Consider the following 24,999-nt stretch of genomic DNA (forward strand, 5'->3'; position numbering starts at 1 on the left):
ATAACTAAGCATCATCAGAAATGCTATTAAAACTTGTTCATTTGCTCAAAGTTGTTCATATTAATGAAACATAGATTAACATTCTTTAAGTTAACTTTCACAAAATGGAATCACAGCCTCTGATTTAACTTTGAGAGGGCCAACCCAAGTACCACACTATTTCTGTCCATAAACACAAATAAAAATCACTACCAATGCAAATAGGAAATAAACACATGGTTATTTATGTCTCAGGTTCTACAACATAGTATATTATAATTTAACTCTCCTACAGTACATTTCCATTTTTTCCCCCTAGAGTAGCAGATTAATAGAAATGTGAATTTCCAAAATTTCAGGTAATGTAGTAACTAATTATTTAAACACCAGTTACTATCGTGTAAAACCCAAATGTTTTCTGTGTCATTACAAAGAAAGAATAAGGAAGAATGCTCTGCTACTCCATCCTGGATCCAGTTTCTGATCACCCACTCAGTTTCAATGCATCCAAATGATCAGTTCACTCTTCTCAGTCTCACCCCAACTAACTCCTTTTGCAACAGGAGATGAGTTTCCGCCCTGACCGGTGTTCTCAGTGGTTAGAGAGTCAGCCTGGGCCCCAAAAGGGTCTTGGATTCAATTCCTGATTGAGGGCACATTTGATAATCCTAATTTTCCAGAAAACTCTGACTTTTCTGTTTTCACATGCTTTTAATCCATTTTAAATAAAAGAAAATGCTACAATGCTTAAAATAATTATAAAGATTGGATTACTTTAGTGTTATGGAAGATTTCAAGTGATCTACAAATACTTGGCAAAACAGCAATAAACTTAGATTTTAAACCCGATTCCTTAACTATTTGGTATAGTATAATCTTGCTTTGATCACTAGTCAGAACAAAAAGGTGAGCAAAGGCCATACATAAAACATGCATTTTTGAGGAAAGAGAATGGCACCTGAAGGTTTCTTGGGAGCTGACTCAGGTATTTTTATATCTATTACCTATAAGGATTGTCAAACTTAGCGTATCACAGTTATTCATAAAGAATTGAGACTCTGGGTTATCACTAACTTTGGCAGAAGTACATTTGTATATTCCTCCCTTGTAATCACACAGCCCTTCAATTAGAGGCAATGAGTGTGCCCATAAGCAGAATAAAAGTTTTATAAACATTCTATGATAAAAAAGAGAGCATCAAATCCAGCTTTACCAGTTTCTGAAATACTTCTTCCTTTACCCACACATTACTTTGTGTATCTCTGAAACATCTGAAAAATACTTTTCTGTGACTTACTAGGCTGTAGGGAATCAACACTTTTAGATACATTACAACGATCTCTAGCAGAATTTGGCATCTTTCTTCCATTAACATTAACTGAATGTCTCAACTGGATCTTAAAAGAAGGTTGGCAATTTTCAGTTTTTGGGCCTCTTTGAGGTTTTGAATGCTCTATATCAGCTTGTCCTTTTACATTCCTATTTTTGGATTTCTTCCTTTGTCCATTTAGCAATTTGTCTGGAGGTGAGGGCGTAGAACGTAAATGATATTCATCTGGGGATCCTTTCTGTCGGTTTGGCTTCATTTGTTCTTTGTCCACCTCTTCTTGAATCTGTAGTGCTAATAACCTGTCCTGTTCTTCTTGCTTATGTCTCTCAAAAAGCAGATGTTCCAAATCTAACAGTTTTTGAGTAAAGCTGGTTTCTGTTTCCTCTTGGTCTGAGGAAGATTCGGAGAACATTTTCCTTCTTTTTGCAGAAAAGCATGGATCCCTGACTGCTTCAAAAGAGGACTCCTGATTTTTTCTTTTGCAAATATCTTCTTCACTGATCAGTAGGCAAGACTCTTCATTTTCTGTCTCAACTGTGTTATTTCCAATTATCTGTGTCATACATGATAGAGCACATCCACTCTCTGTTTTGCCACAAGACTTATTAACTGCAGCTTCTCTAGGGTAGGGGACTCTGGCTTCAGGTCTCTCATGATTTATGGCACTTAATTCTTTATCATGATTGTTTGGTCTCATTTTGACTTCTCCTTCAAGGCACCATTCTGTATCACTGGCACATAACTGAGGCATAGGTGACTCTATTGAAGACTTTGCACCTTGTTCTTGAATTTCAAGGCATATTTGTGGAGAAAGTGTTGGCATATCTTCCTCCACGTCTGTGTCTTGCCACATAGGGCTCTTTACATTGCTACTATCAGTTTCCTATAGAAAACAGAAAAAGACTCAGTGAACCAGAGTTATACATCAAGGCTTACATATGTCTTACACTGATACCATAGTTGAATTGTCACTATTAGGAAGTTATTACTATTACTACTAATAAGGTATATTGATTTTAATAGCATTTTTATTGTGTGCCAGTTGAGATTAAGGCATTCCCTCATTTTTACTCCCATGAAAACCTACAGATTAAAACCCACAAACTAGTCCTAGCTGGTTTGGCTCAGTGGAGAGAGTGTCAGCCCGTGGACTGAAGGGTCCTGGGTTTGATTCTAGTCAAGGGCACATACCTCGGTTGCAGGCTCAATCCCTGGCCCTGGTTGGAGCGCATATGGGAGGCAACCAATCGATGGGTCTTTCTCATATCGATGTTTCTCTCTCTGTCTCTACCCCTTCCTTCCATGCTCTCTTAAAATCAATGGAAAAATATCCTCAGGTGAGGATTAACAAACCCCCCCTCCCCCGCAAAAAAAAATAAAAAACTAGAATCTCTATATAGCCAATAGCTGGCACCATGACCTGACCTCTTTTTTATCTTACAAACTTCCAGTAGCCCAGGGATTTTAAACTCCTTTTTGTACCACAAACTCTCCTCCCTTAGGCATTTTTGTGATGCTTATAGACCTCCTCTAAGAATAGTATTTTAAAATGTAAGTATGTAGGATCACAAATAAAACTATTTGTATTGCAACACATTTATTAAAATGTTAAAAGTTATGATGCAATATGTATCTATAAATAAGATCCAGTGGCAAGTCTAATAACTTGTAATACTGACATAAGGATGAGTATAAATTATACTTGAGATTTTCAACAAATATGATAAAAAACCATCCTTTCTACTGATGACAAAGTCATAGGTACCATTAAATGTATTATAGTTTGCTGTCTACATTCATAATTAAAGAAAACACTAAAATGAGAGTTCAGACAAAAGTAAACTTTTTCTTCCATCTAAGTTCATATGTCTGCTCTGGATTCTAACCATAGACCTTAGGTTGAGAACCCTTGCTTTGGCCAATATAATTCTTCTCACTTATAGGTCTTAGGTAAGTCAAGATCCAGGATTAGTTTTAACCATGGGAAAGCCTTAAGAAAGTCTTCAATGAGAATTTGTCTAAGAATAAAAATGATTCCTTGCCCTAACTGGTTTGGCTCAGTGGATAGAGCGTCAGACTGCGGACTGAAGGGTCCTAGGTTCGATTCCAGTCAAGGGCATGTACCTTGGTTGCGGGCACATCCCCAGTAGTGGGTGTGCAGGAGGCAGCTGATCGATGTTTCTCTCTCATTGATGTTTCTAACTCTCTATTCCGCTCCCTTCCTCTCTGTAAAAAAAAATCAATAAAATATATTAAAAAAATAAAAATAAATAAAAATGATTCCTTGTTGGAGACATTCTGTTCTTTTAACTTCTTTATTCCTCACCCCAGGATATTTTATCCATTGATTTTTAGAGAAGAGTGGAAGGGAGAGAGGGGGAGGGGGGTAGACAAAAAGGGAGAGAGGGAGACAGAAAAGGCGAGAGGGAAAGAGGGAGGGGGAGAGCGAGAGAAAGAGAAACACTGATACGAGAGAGACACATTGGAGAGAGACACATCGATTGGTTGTCTCCTGCACACAGCCCTGGTTGGGGCTGGGATCGAATCTGCAACCCAGGTATGTGCCCTTGGTGGAGAATCAATCCTGGGACCCTTTGGTGCACAGGCCAACACTCTAACTGCAGAATCACACTGGCCAGGGCTCTTTTACCTTCTTTGCTTTTGCATTTATTATTCCTGATAACATTTCTTATAAACCAATGTGGATTGGATTGAACAAATTCTAGGTTGCTTACCTAGTTTTGCTGTGAATATGAACAACAGGATAGAAAAAAAATCCCAGCCCTACAATGCCTCTTCCATCAATCCTCAATGCAGGTACCAACCAGACTATCTGGACTTGACTCCTCCATTACCTCTACTTTAAGGGACTTTGGGCAAGTTTCTTATCTCTGTGTGCCTCAGTTTTCCCAGCTGTAAGATGGGCACAAGAATGATACCCACATTACAGAGTTGAGGGTTGTGAAGAAGATTTAAAGAAAACATACACATTACCTGGCACAGTAAATGTTCATTAAAACCACCTACCTGAATTGAAAAAAATAAAGAATAAAAGGAACCTGTGAGTAAAGGGTTAACAAACCTTTTATGTAGGAAAGAGACCTGGGTGTCAGCTCACCTTTCCTAGTTCTACTTACCTAGAAACCTGATAAAGGTGGAATGTCACCTGTGTTATTAGGCCACATAACTTATGGTAAAAATGACCCTTACTGCTGAACTGCATTTGAACTAAAACTGTAAGTGATCTACACCTACCAGGAAGTCAAAGCGTGGGACTTCTGTAAATGACTTATAACTCCTTTGGGTATGTTTCTGACGGGGACTCCTGGAAGTTACCCCCATAGGTTGTTACAATAAATGACTTTCAAGGGTCATGAGGCTTCTAAAGCCAGAATGGTTACCACAGTCATCTGTGTGGTATCATTTCCAGGCCATCATTTAAGAGCTCTGCAATGAGGACTCTTACTGAATTATATGCCTGATGATACCCTACTAGCATGCTTTGTTTCCTATCCTATAATCTTTAAAGTGAAGTTGGTACAAGGATAGCCTATTCAGTTTTGTGAGTTTGACTGCCTAGACTGAGGATCCACAAACGGTGGCCCATGAACCAAATTCAGCCTGTTGTTTCTGCAAATAGTTTGACTGGAACAAAGACAAGCTCATTTGTTTACATGACAACAGCATAATTGAATTGTTGTGACTGAGACTATAAGGGCCAAAAGCCTAAAATATTTACTATCTGGCCCTTTACAGAAAAAGTTTGCTACTGACTCCTAGTCTAGGTAAGTATAAAATGACTAAGAAATGGTGTCCCATGTATTATGGTGACTTAAAAAAACAAAAAAAAAAAGTTAGGAACCTACAAGTATTTGCAATATATAGCATTAGTAAACATGCCAAACTAAGAACATCTTTAGCATCCACATACCTTAGACATGGAGTTTTTTTTGCCTTCTTGTACAACTTCAGACTGTGATGCTGACCCAAACTGAGATTTAGGTGACAAATACCTTTAAAAAAAAGTTTACCAAAGTTTGAATGCTTTGAAAGAGAAGTGGTATGTACCCAACATAATAAAGCACTAGCTATTTATGCTGAAGGTTGTCTGGTTGCCTGAATGATTTATCAGAAAGAGCGTAGTCTTATCCCCTTGTCTCAGATATTTTAGTCTAACTCCAGAGCATAAGTTAAAAAGTTGAGTATTGCCCTGACCGGTTTGGCTCAGTGGATAGAGCGTCAGCCTGTGGACTCAAGGGTCCCAGGTTCGATTCCGGTCAAGGGCATGTACCTTGGTTGTGGTCACATCCCCAGTGGGGGGTGTGCAGGAGGCAGCTGATTGATCTTTCTCTCTCATCGATGTTTCTAGCTCTCTCCCTCTCCCTTCCTCTCTGTAAAAAATCAATAAAATATATTTAAAAAAAAAAAAAAGTTGAGTATTGGTATCTTAGGGAAAAAGAGCAGAAAAGTAAAATCTAAAAATTTCTTAATTCAAAAAACTTAAAAAGGTAGATACCATCAAACAACCAAGACTGTATAGTTTTACCAAAAGTACTGGAAATAACATTTTAATCTGAAGAAAGGATATGTTCAGTTTTTGTTTTTTGCTTTTAATATCAGAAAATCTACATTTTTTTTTTTATCATGGAAAAGTCCATGATTAGCTTCTTTGCCATGTTGGTATATATTTTTGTTACATACACATTCTACTTAGGGACAAACAGATATAACAGCATATCAGCAGATTATATCTCAAAATTTCTAAGCATCTTTAATAGGCTGTTTTAGGGACAAACAGATATAACAGCATATCAGCAGATTATATCTCAAAATTTCTAAGCATCTTTAATAGGCTGTTTACCACTAAAAATATAAAGTTTATAATATAATGGAAAATGCTGTAAAAGAAATGGGAATAAAAGGACATGTAATGAGCTGGTAGGTATATTTAAAAATTGTAAAAATCCGAACACATATACAACTATGCTTAAACATGGCAGAAATCTCCCAAAATGTTGGATGTCTTTAAGTAGTGGTAACTTTGGGTGATTTTCAAAGAGCAGCTAGCTTTCATTTTTAATAATTAAAGAAAACAATGAAAAAAAAGGTCTGATTGCAAATAATACGTACAACCAGAGTTCCACTGCGTAAAAAAGCACTGAGTAGTATATAGAACAATAAAATAAAACCTAGACAAAAATCTCATCTAAAGAACAAATAATAAATATCCCTTATGAATAAACTAAAGTGTCTAACCCACATATTTAGTTACTCTACACACTTATGAGAACAAGAATCACCTTTTCAGTTGATAAGAGAAAAACAGGAGTCCAGATTTAGTTGCATTTTAACTGTTTCCCAAAGTTGAAGAATCCCTTCTGCCAAAGTTGGATATTAGTCATCAAGTATATTAGTTCCAAGTAAGAATTATTACAGCATAACAGTTGTTTTGAAATCCATAAGCAAAGAACAAAACAAGATGTGATCAGATACTTATCCAACTTGATCAGTGAAGATTTAGGAACTGTCCTGGATCTTCTTTACTTATAATAACCATAAAACTAAACAGAAATGTAGGAAATATAGGTCATCATCCCTTTCCATGCCTATTTGCTTCCTCATATGTAACCAATTTTTTGTTAATTGTTTTTTTGTTGTTAATCCTCACCTGAGGATAGTTTCCCTCCCACTGATTTTTAGAGAGTGGAAGGGAAGGGGAGGGTGGAGGAGAGAGAAAAACAACGTGAGAGATACATTGATTGGTTGCCTCCCACATGAAACCCAGGTACATGCTCTTGACAGGGAATTGAACCTGCAACCCTTCAGTGCAAGGACCAACGCTCTACCCACTGAGCCACATGGGCAAAGGGCTGTAACCACTTTTTAAAAAATGTTTATTTCTATATAGTACACCTCTTTTTTAAAGGAATCCTAATTATCCGAGATTTTTCTTTAAAAAAAAAAAATCCTCACCAAGGATATGTTTTTATTGCTTTTTTAGAGAGGGTAGGGGTAGTGGAGGGAGGGAGGGAGCGAGAGCCAGAGAGAGAGAGAGAGAGAAAGACTGACATAAGAAACATCGATTGGTTGCCTCCCATACGCGCCCTGACCAGGGATAGAACCCGAAACCTAGGTTATGTGCCCTGACCCTGACCAGGAATCGAACCCACAATCTTTTGGTGTATGGGATGAATCTCCAACCAACTGAATCACCTGACCAGGGCTGAGATTTTCTTTTTTCACTGTGTCATAAAGATCTTTCTAAGAGAGCCTACCTCACGAGAACGAATAGTTTTGGAGAGAATAGTTACAAAATATATGTAACATTCACAATATGGGGGTGGGCAAAAGTATGTTTTCAGCTGTTCATATGGGAAGAGACATGGAGCCTGGCAAGCATGGCTCAGTGGTTGAGTGTTGACCTATAAACTAGGAGGTCACTGTTTGATTCCCAGTCAGGGCATATGCCCGGGTTGCGTGCAGGAGGCAGTTGATCATTGATTCTCTCTCATCATTGATGTTTCTATCTCTCTGTCCCTCTCCCTTCCTCTTTGAAATCAATAAAAATATACTAAAAAATTTACATGATCATAAGAACCCTTATACTAACAATCATTGATTTTAAAATCCCTATGGGGGCCTCCTCTTTGCCTCCCACTTCAGATATGATTATCCTGGGTTATTTAGCTCTCTTTAAAAAAATATATTTTTATTGATTTCAGAGAGGAAGGGAGAGGGAAATGGAGATAGAAACGTCAATGATAAGAGAGAATCATTGATTGGCTGCCTCCTGCACGCCCCCTACTGGGGATCGAGCCTGCAAATCGGGCACGTGCCCTTGACTGGAATTGAACCCGAGACCCTTCAGTCCGCAGGCTGATGCTCTATCCACTGAGTCAAACTGGCTAGCCCATGAGTTATTTATCTCTTGCTTTAAAAAATAGTTTTACCACATACCTGTATCCTAAACACCTTATTGCTTTAGTACTGCATAATTTGAACCTTATGTATATAGAATCATACTACATGTATTCTTCCACAACTTGTTTTTTTCACCCAACGTTTTCCTGAATCATGCATGTTTTCCTTAGCTAAAATTCGTTTTCACTTTTGGGTAATACTCTGTTCTACTGTTGGAATATGGGTGCTTCTGGCTCTTTACTGTTATGAATAGTACTGCTAGGCACATTCCTGGACTTGTCTTCTGGGGTTTCTTTAGTGTCTATACTCCAGTTATAGAGTATCAATCTTTTAAACTCCCCCAAAGCATGTTAAGTGCTTCTTATCCTCTATAACACTTAATATTGCTAGAAAGTTTAATTTCTAGCTTCTTTCACTTAGCATGTTTCTGAAGTTCATCCAATTGTAGACTATATCAGTATGTCATTCCCCTTTTTTAAAAAAAAAATTTTTTTAATGATTTCAGGGAGAAAGGGAAAAAAGGGAGAGATAGAAACATCAGTGGTCAGAGAAAATCATTAATTGGCTGCCTCCTACATGCTCCACACTGGGGATTGAGCCTGAAATCCAGGCATGTGCCCTGACCAGGAACTGAACTATGACCTCCTGGTTCATAGGACAACACTCAACCACCGAGCTACGTCGGCCAGGCTGTCATTCCCTTTTTACAGTTGAATAATATTCCATTCTATGGATATACATTTTGTTTACCCATTCATCCCTCAATGAACATTTGGGCTGTTTCCACCTTTTGGCTAGTTGAAGTGCTGACACAAATATTTGTGTACAAGTATTTGTTAAAAACCTGTTTCTAATTCTTTTGGGTAAATATCTTGGAGTTGAATGCTGACTCTCATGGTAAGTCTATTAAACTTGCCCTAACTGGTTTGGCTCAGTGGATAGAGCGTCGGCCTGCGGACTGAAAGGTCCCAGGTTCGATTACAGTCAAGGGCATGTACCTTGGTTGCGGGCACATCCCCAGTAGGAGGTGTGCAGGAGGCAGCTGATCGATGTTTCTCTTTCATCGATGTTTCTAACTCTCTATCCTTCTCCCTTCCTCTCTGTAAAAAATCAATAAAATACATTAAAAAAAAAAAGTCTATTAAACTTTCTAAGGAGCTGCCAAACTGTTTTTCCACAGTGGCTGCACCACTTTATATTCTCACCACCAATGCATAGGATTCCAATTTTTCTACATTTTTGCCAATATTTGTTATTTCCTCCTTTTTTTGGATTATAGATATCCTAGTGGGTATGAAATGGTATCTCATTGTTGTTTTTACATTTCCCATAAAGACTAATGATATTGAGCATCTTTTTATGTGCTTACTGTCTATTTGTGCATTTTTAAAGAAATATCTATTCAAGTCCATTTACTGTCTTATTGTTGAGTTATATCAGTGGTTTGCAAACTCATTAGTCAACAGAGCGGCAAACAGCGGCTTGCAAGCTGCATGTGGCTCATGAGCTGCAGTTTGCCGACCACTGAGTTATATTAAGAATTCTTTATATATTCTAGAGACTAGACCTTACCTGTTTTTAACTTTAACTTTTTTTTAAATTAAATTATTCTTTTTTTAATACATTTCTTCTTATTGATTTCAGAGAGAAAGGGAAAGGGAGAGAGAGATAGAAACATCAATGATGACAGAGAATTATTGATCGGCTGCCTCCTTCACACCCCCTACTGGGGATCGAGCCCGAAACCCGGGCTTGTGCCCTTGGCCGAAATCAAACCCGGGACCCTTCAGTCTGTAGGCCGACGCTCTATCCACTGAGCCAAACTGGCTAGGGCTTTATTTTAACTTTTAATCCACCAGCTTCTCAATTCCTGCTTTTAAATTCACCAGTTTATTAAAATTTATCAGTTTATTAGGTCCATTTTTTCTATTAATTTTTTATTTTTGTGTATTTCAAAATATATATTTAGATGCATGAAGATTCATGTTATTTGCTTTAAGCAGAATATTATGTAATTATGCAATCCCTCTGCTTTTCTCCTATTAATGATTTTTCTTTTGATTTCTACTTTGCATAATATCAGCATTAACAATATTGATACTGCCATATTTATTTTTTAAAAATATATTTCTATTGATTTCAGAGAGGGAGAGAGAGAGAGAGAAAAACATCAATGATGAGGGAGAATCATTAATTGGCTGCCTCCTACATGCGTCCCATTGGGGATCAATCCGAAACCTGGGCATGTGCCCTGACCAGGAATGGAACTATTACCTCCTTGGTTCAGAGGTCGACGCTCAACTACTGACCCACACTGGCCGAGCTATTTTTTTTTTTAATAGCAGGCACTCCATTTAACTCTGCCCCCACCCTAAATCTAATTGTCCAAACCCCAAATCCAAAATTTCTAAGAATTACGCAAGAATTCTGCACATAGTGTCTCAGCTGAACCAAAAGCCATTATGTTTTAGAAGTTTAGATTGTGTTTCTTAAACTTTTTTAACTATGAATTATGATGGGAAAGCTTATATCCTCATAGTCATCAATTCTACCTGATGCTGGAGGGGTGTTGTAGGGAAGCTAAATCATTGCTCCACTGTTGACTACATGACTCATACCTTTTTAGAGTAGAGAAGAAATATAATGCATAAACTGGGAAAAAGTGGGTGAATGATCTAGATGCCAAATTATAAACTCCTTCAATGAGGATAACCTAAACCAAGGGGAAAACAAAATCCAACTGGTTAGTTTTTTCATCTTTTTTTGGTTAATCCTCTCCCAATGATATTTTTTCCATTGATTTTTAGAGAGTGAAAGGGAGGGAGGGGGTGAAGAAAGAGAAAGAGAGAGAGAGAGAAACACCAATGTGAGAGACGCACCAATAGGCTGCCTCCTGTGCACATCCAAGGTTGGGCTTGGGCCTTCAACCCTTGACTAGGAATTGAACCCGGACCCTTCTGTCCAAGGGCCAATGTGCTGAATGACCAAGCCAAATCGGCCAGGGCCCACACCGTTAGTTTTGAGAAAATGGGAATATCATGGAAACCCTAAGCAATCAAGATTAAAAAAGAATTCATATCTCTCTTCATGCTAGCCAGGAATCTAAGCTATGTGAGTAGCTCTCTTATTTTCATTTTATATCAATCTCACCATCTGGAGGGTTTTCATGAAAAGTGCATAGACCCAAATTTTGACAGTTAGTGAACTATATGAACAAAAAACACTGGCATACAGTAGGTGGTCAATAACTGATAAACAGCCATGTTCACTTACTTCTGAATATCTCCAGTATTTGATTGTTTATTTTTACTTTTCTTTTGCAACTTGCTTGTGACTGGATCAGATTTTCTGGAATTCATGGGAGAAGCCAAGACTTTTTTCTCACAGAAGTTGTTCTTTAACAACAGAAAAAGCATAAAAGACATTATTAAAATAAATTTATAATAAAATAAGCTATTAATTCAACTAACTCAGAATTCACAACAAAATTTTTCAGGAATTATGCTAACATTTAAATTCTACACACCCTTTGAATAACATTATGTAAAAATTAGTATAAACAAGATTAAGTACAAAAACAAAACAAAAAAGATTAAGTTCATCCAAGTCGATCTAAATTAATTGTATTTTTACTCTACACGAAGGAGCACAAAAAGCATAATGATACTAATCTTATTATCTGACTAGAGGCCCAGTGCACAAAATTCGGGCACGGGGGTGGGAGGGTGGGGAGAGGGGGAGGTGTGTGTCCCTCAGCCCAGCCTGCACCCTCTCCAATCTGGGATCCCTCTCACAATCTAGGACTGCTGGCTCCCAACCACTCACCTACCTGCCTGCCTGATTGCCCCTAACCCCGTGGTCGGCAAACTGCGGCTCGCGAGCCACATGCGGCTCTTTGGCCCCTTGAGTGTGGCGCTTCCACAAAATACCACAGCCTGGGCGAGTCTATTTTGAAGAAGTGGCGTTAGAAGAAGTTTAAGTTTAAAAAATTTGGCTCTGTTGACTAATGAGTTTGCCGACCACTGCCCTAACCGCTTCTGCCTGCCAGCCTGATCATCCCCTAACCCAGTGGTTCTCAGCCTTCCTAATGCCACGACCCTTTAATACAGTTCCTCATGTTGTGGTGACCCCCAACCATAAAATTATTTTCATTGCTACTTCATAACTGTAATTTTGCTACTGTTAATGAATCGTAATGTAAATATCTGTGTTTTCCGATGGTCTTAGGCTCTACGACAGCAGCTCTCGCGACCCACAGGTTGAGAACCGCTAGCAGGGTCGCCTAAGACCATCGGAAAACACAGATATTTACATTACAATTCATAACAGTAGCAAAATTACAGTTATGAAGTAGCAATGAAAATAATTTATGGTTGGGGGTCACCACAACACGAGGAACTGTATTAAAGGGTCACGGCATTAGAAAGGTTGAGAACCACTGCTAACCACTCCCTGGTCAGCCTGATCAACGCCTAACTGCTCCCTTGCCAGCCCGATTGCTCCTAACTGCCCTCCCCTGCAGGCCTGGTCCCCTCCCCAAATGCCCTCCCATGCAGGCCTGGTCGCCCTTAACTGCCCTCCCCTGCAGGCCCGGCCCCCCTCAACTGCCCTCCCCTGCCGGCCTGGTCACCCCTAACTGCTTTCCCCTGCAGGCCTGGTCGCCCCCAACTTCCCTCCCCTGCAGACCTGGTCCCCCCCAACTGCACTCCCTTGCAGGCCTGGTCCCCCCCAACTGCCCTCCCCTGCAGGCCTAGTCCCCCCGACTGCCCTCCCTTGCAGGCCTGGTCCCTCCCAACTGCCCTCTCCTGCTGGCCATCTTGTGGCAGCCATCTTTGACCACATGGGGGCTGCCATCTTGTGTGTTGGAGTGACAGTCAATTTGCATATTACTATTTTATTAGATAGGATAATTTGTTAATATTTCTAATGAATAGTTTCACATAACTACCTTTATCTATAGGGGTAAATTCAAAGAGGTATAGATATACCAGGAATGAAAGTTAGTTTTATGTAAAAATAATTTAACTTGGGGATTTATGGTCATACCAATAAATACCATGAATATTTACTTGCTATAGTCTCATAAGTTTCTTACCACACTATTGGAAAAATGAATATAACTGGTGGTGACAGGCATTGGGCCTTGGACCACCCAACTTTCACAATTAACAAAAATTATTCTAAAATATCAAAAAATCTACTCTATAATCCCATGTGAAAACAAGGATTAGAATAACAGACTCTTAAAAGACAGGTAAAGATTATCCTCTTTGAATTATTGGGCAGGCAAAAGTATGTGTACAGCTGTGAGCATGCAAAACAGCTATGCGGCTAGGGCTGTATCATTTATTAACTACTGTATTATTTATTTGTATTATGTAAACCTATTTTGCCCATCCTTGTATTCTCTTTCTTATCCTATTTGTTATTCAATCGGTCAATGTCTTTACTTCTTATTGTGTACCTTTATAAAGCTATTTTACTTAAATTTTAAAAAGAAAGTATATTAAAAAGGGCATACAATCTAAAACTTGAATATATTATTATTAATGGTAGGCCTCTCAAAAATGGAAAAAAATCCCAATTCTGGATATAGTTCTTCTTAGTAAGTGTACTTTAACATATTTGTTGTTTGAAAGCAGAGGAATTGTTTTTAGAGGCTCTCAAACCTGAATATACCTCAGACTTCCCTAGATGCCTCTGGGAATGGTATGCCCTAAGTCCCATCCCCAGAGATCCTGATTCAGTAGATATAGAACAGTTTATATTTTTAAAAAATCCCAGGGTAATTCTGACAGGTTCTTTCAAATCACTGGGTCCCATTGTATTCTTTAGTCTTAAAAGTATGCGTTTTTACCCTTTCTTTCATTCATTTCCCCTATGCAGTAATTTAACTACAGCAAAATAATAAAATTCAGCTTTAATATATTAAGAATTTAATGTGCTTCACTTTCTAAAAATGATCTATATCAATACAATGGAATAGTATACCACACTTTAAAAGAATTAGAGTACATATAGTCATACACACACAAAAAATCTCTAAGATATATCAAGTGAAAAAAGGCAAGAAGAAAATAGTATAATTGATAAATCCTTTTTAGGCAAATAAGAAAAATAGTTTTAAGAAATGGTTAATAGTGCTAAACTTTGGGACTGACGTAATGGAACAGAATGGGAGTGAAGAGGTGGAGGGGGGAAAGGAAGCTCTCATTTTTCATTGAATAGCTTTCCTGCATAATTTCAATTTACTAATAATATAAAAGTTTTTTCAAGTATACTTGAATTAGAGCAAATATGTAACAATATACGAAAACTGAAAGAAGTTTTCAGTAGAACAAATGTCAGCAATAGCTTGTAGTTATGGTGAACATTTCTTTGAAAATTACATAGTCAAAGCAATAGGAATGTTAATACTTCCAAAATTATCTCCTAAAACTTACAATATTAATGCTTAGCTTTCTTGCCAGTTCTTCATCACTTTTTAACTGTTCTTCCATCTCTCTTCTCCTTTTTTCTGCCTGTCTCTTTTCTTCCTCCTCCTCCTCTGCCAATAATTTCTGTATGTACTCTTCACTGGCTTTGTTTTCTTCTTCCTCACTGGCCCGTCGCTCTGCCTCCACCTTAAAAATAATTAATAGAGAATAATCCTTCTCTGAACTTTTTTTTTTTTTTTTAAATATATATTTTATTGATTTTTTTACAGAGAGGAAGGAAGAGGGATAGATAGTCAGAAACATCGATGAAAGAGAAACATCGATCAGCTGCCTCTTGCACACCTCCTACTGGGGATGTGCCCGCAACCAAGTTACATGCCCTTGACCGGAATCGAACCTGGGACCTTTCAGTCCGCAGGCTGACGCTCTATCCACTGAGCCAAACCGGTTTTGGCTGAACTTTTAAATATACTTGCAATATCTATCTATAATAATAAAAGCGGAATATGGTAATTAGACTGGACATCCTTCCGGACGACCTTTAGGATGAAGCCAGGCTGCAAGGGAAGCCTGGGTCCCAGGTGCCTGCTGGTGGCCCCAGGGAAGCCCGGGTCCTGGGTGCCAGAGGGAAGCCAGTGCCGGCAGCCGGAGGAAGGAAGGCCTACTCTTGCATGAATTTTGTGCATTGGGCTTTTAGTTTCTTAATAAGAACAGTAAACATTTTTTAAATGAACAAATAGACAGGAATTAAGGTATCTCAAATGAAGTATAAATCTGGAGAGGCAAATTCCTACAGGATAGTTCAAGAAGTCTCTTCTTGAAACTTTCCCTGATCAGCCAAATAAAACCTTAATCAACCCTCATCCCGCCTCACCTGTCCTTAATCCAGCTTCTACTACAGTGTCACACATTTGTGGGCTATGTTTCCAGGTAATACTTTCCCTCAGTTAACAGAATGCCACGTGCAGATTAACTTAGGCCTAGGTTCCTGAACCAAAACCTAAACCTAGCAAAAGGAATATAATGTTAAAAACTGACTAAGACTGATAGGATCTATCCCTGAAATTTGGCAGAATCCCTAAACACAGTGGGCAGGAGTGGAATGGTTGCTGAAGAAACACCCACATTGGTTATTATATGATTTACAAAAGAAGAAAGAGACATAGAAAAACTAGTAACTTACTTAAAACAGTAAGTGGCAAAATAGAAAATCAAACTCTGATTCTAGACCAGCCTTGGGCAAACTACGGCCCGTGGGCCGGATCCGGCTGTTCTATCCGGTTCTCTTGCTCTCCCCTCCGCTCCTTTACTTTGAATTTATATTAGTTCACACAAACACTCCATCCATGCTTTTGTTCTGGCACTCCGGTCCAGTTTAAGAACCCATTGTGGCCCTCGAGTCAAAAAGTTTGCCCACCCCTGTTCTAGACTCTAAGGTCAAGCTTATGGTCATTTAAACTATACTTCTCCTAAAAACAAACAAATAATACTTCTCCTGGGGGGGAAAACACACACAATGAAACAAAAGAATCACTTAGAATTCCAAAGGGTTTGACTCAAGTATATGACCTTGATCCAATCCCATAAGAAAACTGAGGTTCAGCCGAAACCGGTTTGGCTCAGTGGATAGAGCGTCAGCCTGTGGACTGAAAGGTCCCGGGTTCGATTCCGGTCAAGGGCATGTACCTTGGTTGTGGGCACATCCCCAGTGGGAGGTGTGCAGGAGGCAGCTGGTCGATGTTTCTCTCTCATCGATGTTTCTAGCTCTCTATCCCTCTCCCTTCCTCTCTGTGAAATATCAATAAAATATATTTGAAAAAAAAATTGTTCATTTCTGAAATTTCCCACTTAATATTTAAAAAAAAAAAAAAAAGAAAACTGAGGTTCAGAATGGTGTGGCCATCTTGCTATTAGCCTGAGATAATGCCAGCTGACAGAAGTTAGCAAAGATCTGGATCTAGAGCTCTGGATAAAACCACCCTTGAAGCCCCTACCTCTGGACTTCCAAATAATTACAATTTCTGATTGCTTAAGGTAGCTAAGTTGGGTTTTCTTTTATTTGCAGTCAAAATAGAGCCTGTTCTCACTACCTTATCATAAGGACTAACATTCCTTTAAAACCTTTACTTAAGCCCTGGCCAGGTGGCTCAGTTGGCTGGAGCAACATCCTGTACACCAAGAGATTCGATTCCTGGTCAGGGCACACACCTAGGTTGTGGGTTCAATCCCTGGTCAGAATGCATATAGGAAGGAGAAAACCAATTGATGTTTCTCTCTCACATCGATGTGGGTTCTCTCTCTCTCTCTCTCTCTCTCTCTCTCTCTCTCTCTCAAAATCAATAAAAACATATCTTCACGTGAGGATGATACAAACAAAAAACCCTTACTTAAGAACACCGCTTAGACCAGCCGTGGGCAAACTATGGCCCACGGGCCGGATCCGGCTGTTCTATCCGGTTCTCTTGCTCTCCCATCCGCTCCTTTACTTTGAATTTATATTAGTTCACACAAACACTCCATCCATGCTTTTGTTCTGGCCCTCCGGTCCAGTTTAAGAACCCATTGTGGCCCTCGAGTCAAAAAGTTTGCCCACCCCTGGCTTAGACAAGTTAACTATCATAATTATAGGAGCCACTAGCTACATTATTGAGCACTTGAAAAATGACTAGACCAAAGCAATATGTACTATAAGTACAAAAATTAAAAATAATGCAAACTCCAATGATTAGTTTTTGTATAACTTTATATAATTAATGCCCAATCACATTATAATATACACATAGTTCATATATAATTATAATTTGATATAATTAGTACTTTTATATTGATAAAATATTTTAGATATAATGCATTAAATAAAATATAAATTAATTTCATCTGTTGTTTGGAAAATTTCTTTAAATGTGGCTACCAGAAAATCTTTAATTGTATGTAGATTCACATTGTCGTTCTATTGGACAACAGTGCTCTATACTAAGCAGGAGGATAGGGAGATAATAGGGCTCTCCTAGTACTAGTGGATTTCAAAGGCTTCATTGAAAGCACTACTCCCTCTTTTCCTATTTAGATAATTCACAATGAGCACTATTTTATACGCTCCTCATCTAAACTCATTGTTTTGTCTACCCAAAATTCATATATTGAGGTTCTAATCCCCCAATGTGACAGTATTTGGAGTTGGGGTCTTTTTTTTTAAATATATTTTTTATTGATATCAGAGAGGAAGACAGAAACTTCAACGATAAGACAGAATTACTGATCGGCTACCCCTTGCACACCCTCAACTTGGGAGCAAGCCTGCAACCTGGGCATGTGCCCCGATTGGGAATAGAACTGTGACCTCGATGCTCAACCACTTGCCACACCAGCCAGGCTGGAAGTGGGGTCTTTGGGAAGTAAAGGGTCATGTCCTCATGAATGGAATAATAAGATTAGTATCCTGATATCATGAGACACAAGATAGATGCTCTCTCTGTCTATCTCCTGCTGTCTCTCTCTTGACCTCTCACCTCTCTCTCTTCTCTCCTCTTTTTCTCTCTCCTTTTCCCCTGACTGGATCTACCAAATACCTTGGATCTTGAACTTCACAGCCTCCAGAACTGTAAGAAATGTTTGTTGCCCTAGCTAGTTTGGCTCAGTGGATAGAGCATCAGCCTGCGGACTGAAGGGTCCCGGGTTCGATTCCAGCCAAGGGCACATGCCTGGGTTGCAGGCTCAATCCCCAGTAGGGGATGTGCAGGAGGCAGCCGATCAATGATTCTCTCTCATCACTGATGTTTCTATCTCTCTCTCCATCTCCCTTCCTCTCTGAAATCAATAAAGAAATATATTTAAAAAAAAAAAGAAAAAAGAAAAAAAGAAATGTTGTTCAAGCCCGCTAAAACTATGGTATTTTTGTCTTAGCATCCTTAATGGACTAAAGCACCCATCATCTACCACAATATTTCTATCCTTTAAGCTCAAAGCTTCAGGAAAATGAAAATGCTTAAGAATAACTATCACATAAGAGCACCAATAAATTAAAGCTAGTTTGTTAACTATTGTGAACACATAAAAAATGGAGCCTTTATAAAGTACATTAAAATTATTTACATTTCAATATATACTATTTATATAAGCACATAAAACTACATGTAAAATGTGAAAATGAAAACACAACAGAGAATTTTCCAAAAACAGAGTAACTATTTAATTCCTACCTTGCTTATCTCCTCTTCATATTCTCTTCTCAATTCTCCAGGTTTACTTAACAGGTGAACTGGCTGATAGTCATCAACTGTTCCAGATTAAGAAAGAAAATAATATAAGAGGCAACACAAAATTTTATGGCTAGCTTTGTCTTCCATTAAAACTGTATTAATATAAAAATGCAGAATTAAAATAAAATGTACAATTATTAACAGCTACAGCAATATCTACTTTATGGAGTTCCATTTTAAAAGAAAAATAACAACTAACTAACTAATAAAAGAACAACCAGAGGTTCAAAATGCCACATGAATATGTACACTTAAATCTTTCTCTAGACTCCATTAAAGGAATACAAAGAAAGTAATCCTACACAGCAAAGAGATTAGTAGACGGTCTCAGTAAACAACAAAAAATTAAAAATTTGTGGAAAATTATTCTTCCATCCCTTTGTTCCAGGATACCCCATGGATACCAAAAACGAAGGATGTTTACATCCCTATATAAAATACTATAGAGCAATGCATACTACTGGCTCTCTGGATCAGCTGACTCCCAAACTCGAACTGAAACAGCACAAGTATTATTAAAAAAAAAAAAAAAAAAGCTCAAATAAGTGGACCCATACAGTTCAAACCCGTTGTTCAAGGGTCAACTGTACATTGTTGCTGGGATTAGAAAATACAACCACTTTGAAAAATGATCTGGCAGCTTTTTATACAACCAAACATACATCTACTCTATCACTGAGCATTCCACGAAGTACTTACACAAGAGAAAAATGAAAACATATGACCACAAAAAAACTTGTACAAGAATATTCATAGCAACTTTATGAAAATGGCTGAGGAGCCATCAACTGGAGAACAGCTAACCAAGTATGATACAGTCAAACAGAATGATATTTAAAAATAAAAAATTAATAAACTAGCAATACCCATAACTTAAGATGAATCCTGGACTTTGCACTGAGTAAAAGAACCTTGCACAAAAGAATACACACAGCATGACTGATGTTATGAGTTGAATATAGAAGTCCTAACACCCTGCACCTAAGAATGTGACCTTATTTGGAAACAGAGTTGTTGTAGATGTAATTAAGTTGACTTCACACTGGAGTAGAGTGGGCCCTTAATCCAATATCACAGGTGTCCTCATAAGAAAGCAGAGACAGAAAGAAGATGAGTATGTAAAGACAGAGACACACTGGGAAAGGCCATGTGACTTGGAGACAGAGATTGGAATTATGCAACTGCAAGCCAAGGAACACCATGGAATAAGAAAAAAGTGTGGAACAGACATATGAAAAGATGGTCAATGTCAGTAATCGTCAGAGACATGCAAATTAAAATCACAATGAGATATCACCTCATACCTATCAGAATGGCTATCATCAGTAAATCCACAAATACGAGTGTTGGTGAGGATGTGAAGAAAAGGGAGCCCTCATGCAGTGGTAGTGGGAATGTAGATTGTTGCAGCCACTATGGAAAACAGTACGGAGGCTCCTCAAAAAAAGTAAAAAATGGAAGGGCCTTGCCCTGGCCAGTGTGGCTCAGTTGGGCATCATCCTGTGCACTGAAAGGTTGCCAGTCAGGACACATGCCCGGGGTTGCAAACTTGATCCCCGGTAGGGAGTGTGTAGGAGGCTGCCGATGGATGTTTTGCTCTTGAATTCATGTTTCTCTCTAAAATTTAAAAAAAAAAGCAACGGCCTTATGCCCCAGTGATTCCACTTCTAAATTATCTCTGAAGAAACGTAAAACACTAATTCAAAAGAATATATGCATCCCTATGTTCACTGTAATGTTATTTCCAGTAGTTAAGATATGAAAGCAACCCCAAGTGTCCATCAGAGCCGGTGTGGCTCAGTAGCTGAGCATTGACCTATGCACCAGGAGGTCACGGTTCGATTTCCCATCAGGGAAAACACCTGGATTGTCTGCTTCATCCCCAGTGGAGGGGCATGCAGGAGGCAGACAGTCAATATTTCTCTCTCATTGATGTTTCTACCTCTCTAATACTCTCCCTTCCTCTCTAAAATCAATAAAACATATTTTTAAAAAATAAAAAAATTCTCAAAAAAAGGTGAAGGAATTGAGTAGATTGATAATATTGGTAATTACAAAATAGTAATGAGGATAGGAAATACAGTCAATAATAGTGTAATAACTATATATGGTGCCAGGTGGGTACTGGAAATATTAAGGAAACACTTTGTAAAATATATGATTGTCTAAACATTATGCTGTATACCTGAAACTAATACAAAATAATACTGAATATAAATTGTAATTAGAAAAAAAATTAAAGAGAAATGTCGCCCTAACTGATTTGCTTCAGTGGATAGAGTGTCAACCCATGGACTGAAGGGTCAAAGGGTCCCAGGTTCGATTCCTGTCAAGGGCATGTACCTTGGTTGCAAGCTCAATCCCCAGTAGGAGGTGTGCCGGAGGCAGCCTATTAATGACTCTCTCATAACTGATGCTTCTATCTATCCCTCTCCCTTCCTCTCTGAAATCAATTAAAAAATATTTTAAAATATGATTAAAATAGCACATTTTGTTATATATATTTACAATAAAAATAATTCCAATACAAAAAAAAGGCAAGCACGCCAGAGCAGACACCACATTTAAGACAAAAAACATTTTCATAGCTTATTGATCCACATAAGTGATCAAAATGCTACAATCAAAAATGTTCTGTTTGGGTCATTCTCAATAGCTGCTGAGTCCACACTGTGGAGGACTTTGCATAAAAATGGCTTAACCAGAGGGAACTGGTCAATAAAAACTAGGATCGCCCTGACCGGTTTGGCTCAGCGGATAGAGTGTCGACCTGCGGACTGAAGGGCCCCAGGTTCGGTTCCGGTCAAGGGCATGTACCTTGGTTGCGGGCATATGTTTCTCTCTCATTGATGTTTCTGGCTCTCTATCCCTCTCCCTTCCTCTCTGTAAAAAATCAATAAAATATATTTAAAAAAAAAAAAAACTAGGATCATTGCATGCTTAAGATGGAGATGTATAATAAGCAAGTAAGTTAGAGAAAGTAACTGAAAGTAAAAGAAATATTTAACACAGAAAGAAATATTAACACAGGAATCCAGTAGTTTCCTTATTTCTGCTGTTGCTATACTACCACTATTGCTCCTCTGAATATTTATACAACTTTCCATAAGAATGAAGACTCAAAATTCTTTTTTCTTTTCATTTTTAACCCAACAAACACTAACTGAACAGCAGCCTGAGTATTATACCAATGAATGAAATCTTGTCTCTGACTTTACCACCGCTAAATAATTTAGACAAATACTAATTTAGCTTTCTCTTTCTTAATCCTTTAAAAAATGAATTACCAATGATTTTTTATTATTATTCATTTTTAAAAGGATTTTGTTTTTTTAGCCAACAAACACGCTGGGGTTTACTCACCGGTTTCTTCTAATTCTTGCCCAGAGGCTCTAAGTTTGCATTCCTTTGGATAGTGTTTTTGAATTATCTCCCACAGTTTCTTATTGATGAGAGAATTTCTTCGAGTATGATACCGGGTCCACGAAGAGACCCGGCGACGACAGAAGGGACAGCATAGGTTCGCCTTCTCCACAGTCGATTGGAAGCATGCATTACAGAGCGTGTGATTACAAGGCAGTGTTACCGGCTCGATGAAGATTTCCATGCAGATCCCGCATTGGCATTCCGACAAGGAAGGGATGGCATCTTTAGGTACAGCCATTTTAATATGCTAAAAAGACATATTCAACATCAACGCCCGAAAGACAAAAGAGTAGTATTTCCGGCCCAACCAAGGAGATATCAAATTAACAGTTTTGTGTTTAAATATTATGCCCAGCAGCGTATCAGAATTCATAGGTTGTTAGGATCAAAGGGTTGAAGCAAAAGGCGCTCTGCGGGCCAGGTAAACAATACTACCCTGAAGGCTGTGTGTTTGTCCCTGTTTAAGACAAACGTCTGGTAAGAAAATAAATGAACGTTTCCGTCCTGAGACCTTGGGAGCTCCAGAGGTATTAATATAACTCCTTCCGCAGCGCAGCTGGTGGGCTCCCGCCCTCTGGCGTGGGGGCAGGCGTGTGACAAGTTCCCCTCCTCCCTCTTACCAGGTGAGGATGCTCCCGCCGCCGCCAAGGCAGCAGCCTCGGGGCCACCGTTCTGGAAAGGACCCTGCTTCCGCGGGGACTTCTGGCTCCGCTGGAGCAGGACTTCCGTTTTACCATCGCAGTTGGGTCAGCGCACGAGCAACCGCGTCCCAGCTTTCCGGCATCTGGAGCGCTCGGAGGGCCGCCTCTCCCCTCTTTAGAGGCAGCCAAATTGCTGCATCCTTACGGTGATGCCGCAGCAACCCGACAAGAGCTAGTGACGTCACAACTGCCCGCCGAAAAGGGCCCCGCCCTCCCAGGAGCCGCCCAATAGCAGAGGCCAGGAACGCTATGCAAGGCGGGACTTCCGGGGCTTGAGCGCGCCCATCTCGCTCCACCGGGGGGAGAAGTCCCTGCCTCAGCCTCTTAGCCCCTCCTACTTCAGCTTGGGACTCGGAGTCCGTTTCCCCGAATTTTTCTGCTCCCGTAGGCTGCGGAAACAGGGAGGATTATCGTCTGTGGTCAGAAAAGGGGAAATTCCAAACAAATTTTAAAAATTCTTCCAGTACTCTTCAAACTACCTTTCTATTTCTATCAATTTGTAACTAAGCCTCTTAGGTTGCTATCCAAAGTTTTTATTTATTTTTATTTTTTTTAATATTATATTGATATTTTACAGAGAGGAAGGGAGAGGGATAGAGAGCTAGAAACATCGATGAGAGAGAAACATCCATCAGCTGCCTCCTGCACACCTCCCACTGGGGATATGCCCGCAACCAAGGTACATGCCCTTGACCGGAATCGAACCCGGGCCCCTTCAGTCCGCAGGCCGACGCTCTATCCACTGAGCCAAAACGGTTTCGGCGCTATCCAAAGTTTTTAGAAAAGCAGCTCTGAGGTTGATCTCGGGGAAAGGTTGTGATCAGAGAATCTGCAAACTTGTATAATTTATAGAAGCTCTTACTATTTCCTCCGTAGCCCAGCCCCTTCTCAAATTTGCCTTCCATAGGTAGGTTCTTTTAGGGTTGCCGGGCGCAAGGCTGCTTCTATCCTGAGGCTCAGCAGTCGTGTGCATCTCATATAATGTAGTATTTTATTATTAAATCAATCTAGAACAATCAAAATTATTAGGAGGCCAAAGGCAAAATAGTTTAACATCTTGGCATTAAGTTCTTGTACTGACAACTGATCCTGTGGTAGGCAGTTAGACGAGAGCAGAGAAAGGAGGGTGGGCCAGGTACAGAAGGTCACCAGAGTAGAAAGCCCTGGGTGCCTAGGAAGGGACAATTGTAGGGTGGGACCTCATTCCCTAGCATGCAGTTTAGACCTCCCTGACCTTTCATATCACTGGTCATTCAGTTTAGACCCTCTGACCTTTCCTCCCTAGAAATAACATCTAGGCCTCAGTTGGATTTTAGCTCCAGGACCAAGAAAAACAGCAAAACCAGAGAAGCAACACCATGGCTGGCCTTAGGACCAGCTGCATTGAATAATGACCTGCTGCCCTGGTGCTGACCAATCAGTGGAGACCTAGCCCCTGAAAGGACACACCTAGAAAGCTGATGAATATTCTGTTGAAATCCTCTTCTGGAACCTCCCTAAGATTTCCACACTTAAAACCCATAGGAGGCCGAAACCAGTTTGGCTCGGTGGATAGAGCGCCGGCTGGCGGACTGAAGTTCCCAGGTTCGATTCCAGACAAGGGCATGTACCTTGGTTGTGGGCACATCCCCAGTGGGAGGTGTGCAGGAGGCAGCTTTCCAACTCTCTATCCCTCTCCCTTCCTCTCTGTAAAAAATCAATAAAATATATTAAAAAAAAAAAAAAAAACCATAGGAGGAGGAAGCCAGCCAGCCAGCAATCCCTTCCTGGATCAAGCCAGACCCTTTCCCTATCACCTCCCTGCCCCCTGCCCTCAGGCAAGTCACCTTTACCTTCCTCACTTCTAAGCTTCAAAGGCCCTTCCTTTGCCTCTATAATTGGTTCCTAAACCCATTTCTACTAATTACTTCTACCTCCGGGATTTTCCAAAAAATGTTCTCAATGTT

At 39.4% G+C, this 24,999-nt stretch overlaps 1 protein-coding gene across 1 annotated transcript; it reads right to left on the bottom strand.

The window, feature by feature from the left end:
* Positions 1 to 203: 203 nt before the first annotated feature.
* Positions 204 to 23,259, bottom strand: RNF168 (ring finger protein 168). Its single transcript, XM_080655420.1, has 7 exons — positions 22,973 to 23,259; positions 22,290 to 22,599; positions 18,867 to 18,943; positions 14,674 to 14,853; positions 11,504 to 11,625; positions 5,241 to 5,322; positions 204 to 2,192 (listed from the first exon to the last, which is right to left on the bottom strand). The coding sequence occupies exons 1-7, from the start codon at positions 23,087 to 23,089 to the stop codon at positions 1,227 to 1,229; spliced, it is 1,854 nt and encodes a 617-aa protein (XP_080511546.1). The 5' UTR covers positions 23,090 to 23,259; the 3' UTR covers positions 204 to 1,226.
* Positions 23,260 to 24,999: the final 1,740 nt, after the last annotated feature.

Source organism: Plecotus auritus (genome assembly GCF_963455305.1).
Source record: "Plecotus auritus genome assembly, chromosome: 2".
Lineage (NCBI taxonomy): Eukaryota > Metazoa > Chordata > Mammalia > Chiroptera > Vespertilionidae > Plecotus > Plecotus auritus.

Coding starts and splice junctions, on each gene's coding strand:
- RNF168 (XM_080655420.1), bottom strand. CDS start 23,089: ATGGTAAAACGGAAGTCCTGCTCCAGCGGAGCCAGAAGTCCCCGCGGA. Junction 22,600..22,972: donor GGCGGGAGCATCCTCACCTG/GTAAGAGGGAGG, acceptor ATGTCTTTTTAG/CATATTAAAATGGCTGTACC. Junction 14,854..18,866: donor ATGAAGAGGAGATAAGCAAG/GTAGGAATTAAA, acceptor ATTATTTTTAAG/GTGGAGGCAGAGCGACGGGC.